Raw genomic sequence first — 4,344 nt, 5'->3', positions numbered from 1 at the left:
TTAGGGGTTGTTTGAGGTGATTGTGAATATTTCATTTTTTATTTTCAAATACAATATCCAAAACAAATCTTATTTGGCAAAAATGAACCAAGGTGATTCTTAACTCAATTTTAAAGTACTTTTATATTCATTTTTAAAATAAAAAAAATATGAATTTGATTTTTAGTTTTAAAAAAATATTCTATCCATACATTTGACAATTAACATTTTCATAATCATTATCATAATCACTACAACTACAAACATCATTATCATCATCAACACTAACATTGATATTGTTGTCACCACCACTGAAATTACTATCGTCACCATTACATAAACATATTTTGAAACTAATTTTAATTCAAATATGAAACTTTCAAAATGAGTTTAGATCTTCAAAAGTATTAATTTATTGTTTTATTCCTAACAGTAAATGATAGCTAAAAATAATAATTTTATGATATCATTTAGACATTTTACATTAGTTTCTAACTAGATTATTTATATGGTATTACTAAACATTTGATAAATTAAGACCTAAAATTTGTCCTTTTTTTAGTTTTCCACAAAAAATCTCTAAAAAAAATAATCCTATTTAAAACATAGAATTAATACTAAATATTGTCTTGAATCTCATCAAGAGAATTTAGGCTCTCAATAAAGAATAATGTTAATACATTGTTCTAATACCAGCAAGCCCAAGCATGGGCTTGCAAAGTCTAACGCATTGTAGAGGTCATGAATCTTTTGACTCTGCATTGATTTTCACATGAGATGTGACACGGTCCAAGCGCAAATTACAGAATTTAAGCTTAGAGAAGTTTCTCATGTCTAATTACATAAGAAACACTCCCATAACCTATAGAAGAAGAATATAAATATAAGCCATAGAGGTTTCAACTATATTATCTAATTTCTATGCTCTTAACCTCTTTCTACAAACTCTAATTAACTTGAATGTCAGAGTACCTCCAAGTACACCACATGCAGATCAGAAAAGATTATGCTTGAATATTCCTCCCTCTGTAGACCGATACTAAACAATGTAAATATCCTTTTCAATGGAAATTCAAATCTTGATTTATTAGTTTGTGAAAGATAATCCTTAACCCGGGTGGATATGAAATTATCACCTTTTCAGAATCAGTTTGTGTGAATGTGTACTTTCAAGTGCTTAAGTAACACAAATTATCAGCTATAAGGCCAAGCTAAACTTGTAATAGTAAGAAATATCTACAAATTTAATAATTTATCCAAGGCTAGTGGCGGATCTAGAAGGGAGATAATTTATTTTAAAAAGTAATAATTATTATTATCATAAAAAGAGGAAAAAATTAGAATCAGATATCCAAACATATAAAATTAGGAATAACAAAATATATAATATAATATATTTATATTTAACTTTTTAAAAGTAAAAGATGCAAGTACACCCCTCAAGAAAAAGCATGGATCCGTCACTCTGTAAGGCTATTAATTTGATAGACACTCACTCCACATTTTCCCTGTTGCAACTTTTTGCTAGAAACAACACTCAATTTCTCAAATTAACGTTGTAATAATAATAATAATTGAGGGTATACAAATAAAAGAAAATTAAAAAAAAATCACTCATTTCTACATCATTAGATTTATTATGAATTTGTGCTAAAAGTGTCCACATAGAATTCAATGGCTCCGCACATTTGTCGTCAGATTTTGTCTCCTTAAGTGTCGTTTCTTCATCATTACCTTGAAATTTGCATAAGTGACAAGCCTGTCAAGCTTGCAGAGGATTTTTCAAACTCCTCACTTTCTTCAACTTTTTCCCTCTTACCATTTTCTTACCGTCTATTCACACCCAGCACACACAAGAGAACAAGAAGAGAGAGACAGAAAGAGAGGGAGAAAGAGAAAATCAAAAACCCTCTCTTTCAAGGCATGTCATAGATCGTGTTTATGGAATAGGGAGGCAATAACATAGGAGATAAGATATATACCAAGTTATTAGAATCATATGTACATAATTTGTTTTGTAGCACACATTTCTGATTCCAAAATCAGTTGAATAAGAACTTTACTGAAATAGGAGGCAGATTCTCATCTGTAGTAAAAGTGTTCCTTCTCATATTAAATTAGATGAACAGACAAAATTGTACTATGTTTTTTTCTTCTTTCAGGATTTGATCATAAAGCTTGAAAATGCCTGGCCAACCACATCTTTATTTCCTATTAACATTCCTTTATCATTCAAGCAGAGGATAATGGTCAATGGAGCAGAGGAGTTGCTCATGGTGGTTTAGCCTTGATCATCTCTCTCTTTTCCCTTTATCTTCTCTTTTCTTTTTCATTTTTTGATCTCCAAATGCAACCCTTTTGCAGCATCCTTAATTCATTCTTTCTGCAATAAATTAAGTGTCAATTGATCAAGTTAGTTCCACAAAAAAGGCACAAAATGTTATCCAAGGGAACACAACATCAAGGTTTTAAAAAATGGTCTGTGACCGAAATTTTGTTTACAATGTAAAAGTTTTCTGACTCATCACAATCACAATTGCAGCCACAATTTCCCGTGTCAAAGACCGCGATGAAACCGCGACCACAACCGCAATTTAAAACCTTGAAAATCAACATATGCTTAATTCATATACACAATGAATTTGTACATACCAATGGATCTTTTGCAATGGAGAACTGCTTCATAAATTGAGCTTTCAGAATCACAGGACTTGCGCCAGTCATCAGCAGAATAAGCTACACTAATCCGTGGTGATGTTTCAGAATAGTATCCCCTATTCTTTGCTGACTCAGTTCTCTTAACAACAGATTCAGGTTTTGAGCCTGATTTGCCACTCCTCAATCTTCTACACAAGGGCCTTAAGAAGTTGAGGTACTTGCGAAATATTCTCCTTGATAATGTTCTGCACCTTTTCAATGAAGGGCATCTAGAATGACCATTTGGAACCGCACTTTTTGGCACATGTGATGAGGAAGGTAGGGTTGGATTGGCATCTGAGGCCTCAAATGCTTCCATCTTCAATGACTCAACAAAAAGGGGCATGAGGTAGCCATTGGAGAAGAGCTCATCAGCATCAACAAGAGTGAGAGGGGATTGTGAAATTGGGAAGTCAAATTTGAAATCTTGGGAGTTTCTGAAGAATCTTTTAGAAGGTGGCATTCTTGGGTCCATTTCAATGAAGGAAGAAGCTTCATCAGAAGCATCAAGGGAAGTTCTAAGGGAGCCATCAAGGCTTTCTAGTGATGGCTTCAGGTTCACTAACCAGCTGTAAGAGAAGCTTTCAATAGAAAGAGGATGAGAAGTATCCATGGCTTGTAACTTTGAAGGTGTGGAAGGAATTCTTGAAATAATTCACAATTTGGACAGTGTAAAGAAAAAGCTTTAAGCCTCTCTTCTTATGCAGCATATCTTCTAACTTCAGTGTGTGTATATATATATGTATACCTTAATCTATCATCTCTCTCCAACAATTGAGTATATGGCTGTCTGGCAAGAGACAATGAAATTTAATAATTGCAATTGAGAAAAGAAAAAAAAAGAAACAGAAATGTGAGCCCCACTAGACCCATAATGTCTTGTTGCATCAGTAGTTAACCTCACCCTTTCTTTTTAATTATTTGCTGCTTTAAAAAAATTTTACAAAGGGAGTTGGACGGTTATGTTTCTAGAACTTGGGACTAATTTTTTATCATATCAAACTATATTTTATGTAAAGCATGAAGAGGGTTCATGAATCATGCATGTTATTCAGATGTGGCACATTAAGAATCTAGAAAAAAAATTAAGCAGAACTAACTAGCTAGTCTTGTGCTTTAGAATGTGTAGTGTAGCCCTACAGCTTTTTCTGTTCAGTAAAATCAAAAAGTAAGGAAAGGGAATCTTTGTTACCACACATGTTGAATTTAAGGAAAAGAATAATTAGTTCAAAATCCTCCAAAGTTGTGTTACAAACCAATTTCGTGAAAACAATAGGGACCATGTTGGTTGATTTTGCAAAGTGTGCCCTGTTTGGTTGTTGTCTTATTGTGTAGTGTTTATTTATAGTTGGATGGATATGACCATATTGGAAGGGGTGATTTCATCACTTCGATGATCATCACATCCCAACTGCTGCAACATAAGGTTGAGCACAAGTGATAAAATATCCCATGGTACCATATTCATTACGTGCATGTAACCTAAAGGACATTGATATGCCATATTCTATTGGACCATTATTATATGGATGAGATATTCTAGACAAAATAATTGTTTCATGGAAGACGCAAAATAAAGCGGTGTTCCGTATGTCTACAAGAGTCATGCAATTTTTTATACGTTAGATTAGAGTCTTAATTAAGACACGACACCTAATATATCTAGAA

General features: G+C 32.9%; 1 protein-coding gene across 1 annotated transcript; it reads right to left on the bottom strand.

Annotated features, from left to right (window-relative positions):
• Positions 1-1,837: 1,837 nt before the first annotated feature.
• LOC114425898 (probable membrane-associated kinase regulator 6) lies at positions 1,838-3,405 on the bottom strand. The gene is made up of 2 exons (XM_028392877.1): positions 2,632-3,405; positions 1,838-2,362 (listed from the first exon to the last, which is right to left on the bottom strand). Exons 1-2 carry the CDS (start codon positions 3,287-3,289, stop codon positions 2,349-2,351), a joined length of 672 nt encoding a protein of 223 aa, XP_028248678.1. The 5' UTR covers positions 3,290-3,405; the 3' UTR covers positions 1,838-2,348.
• Between the last annotated feature and the right edge of the window lie 939 nt (positions 3,406-4,344).

The sequence above is a fragment of the Glycine soja genome, chromosome 9 (genome assembly GCF_004193775.1).
Source record: "Glycine soja cultivar W05 chromosome 9, ASM419377v2, whole genome shotgun sequence".
In the NCBI taxonomy this organism is placed as follows: domain Eukaryota; kingdom Viridiplantae; phylum Streptophyta; class Magnoliopsida; order Fabales; family Fabaceae; genus Glycine; species Glycine soja.
Note: the sequence above shows the minus strand (reverse complement) of the source record. Positions and strands in the feature narration are given on the sequence as shown.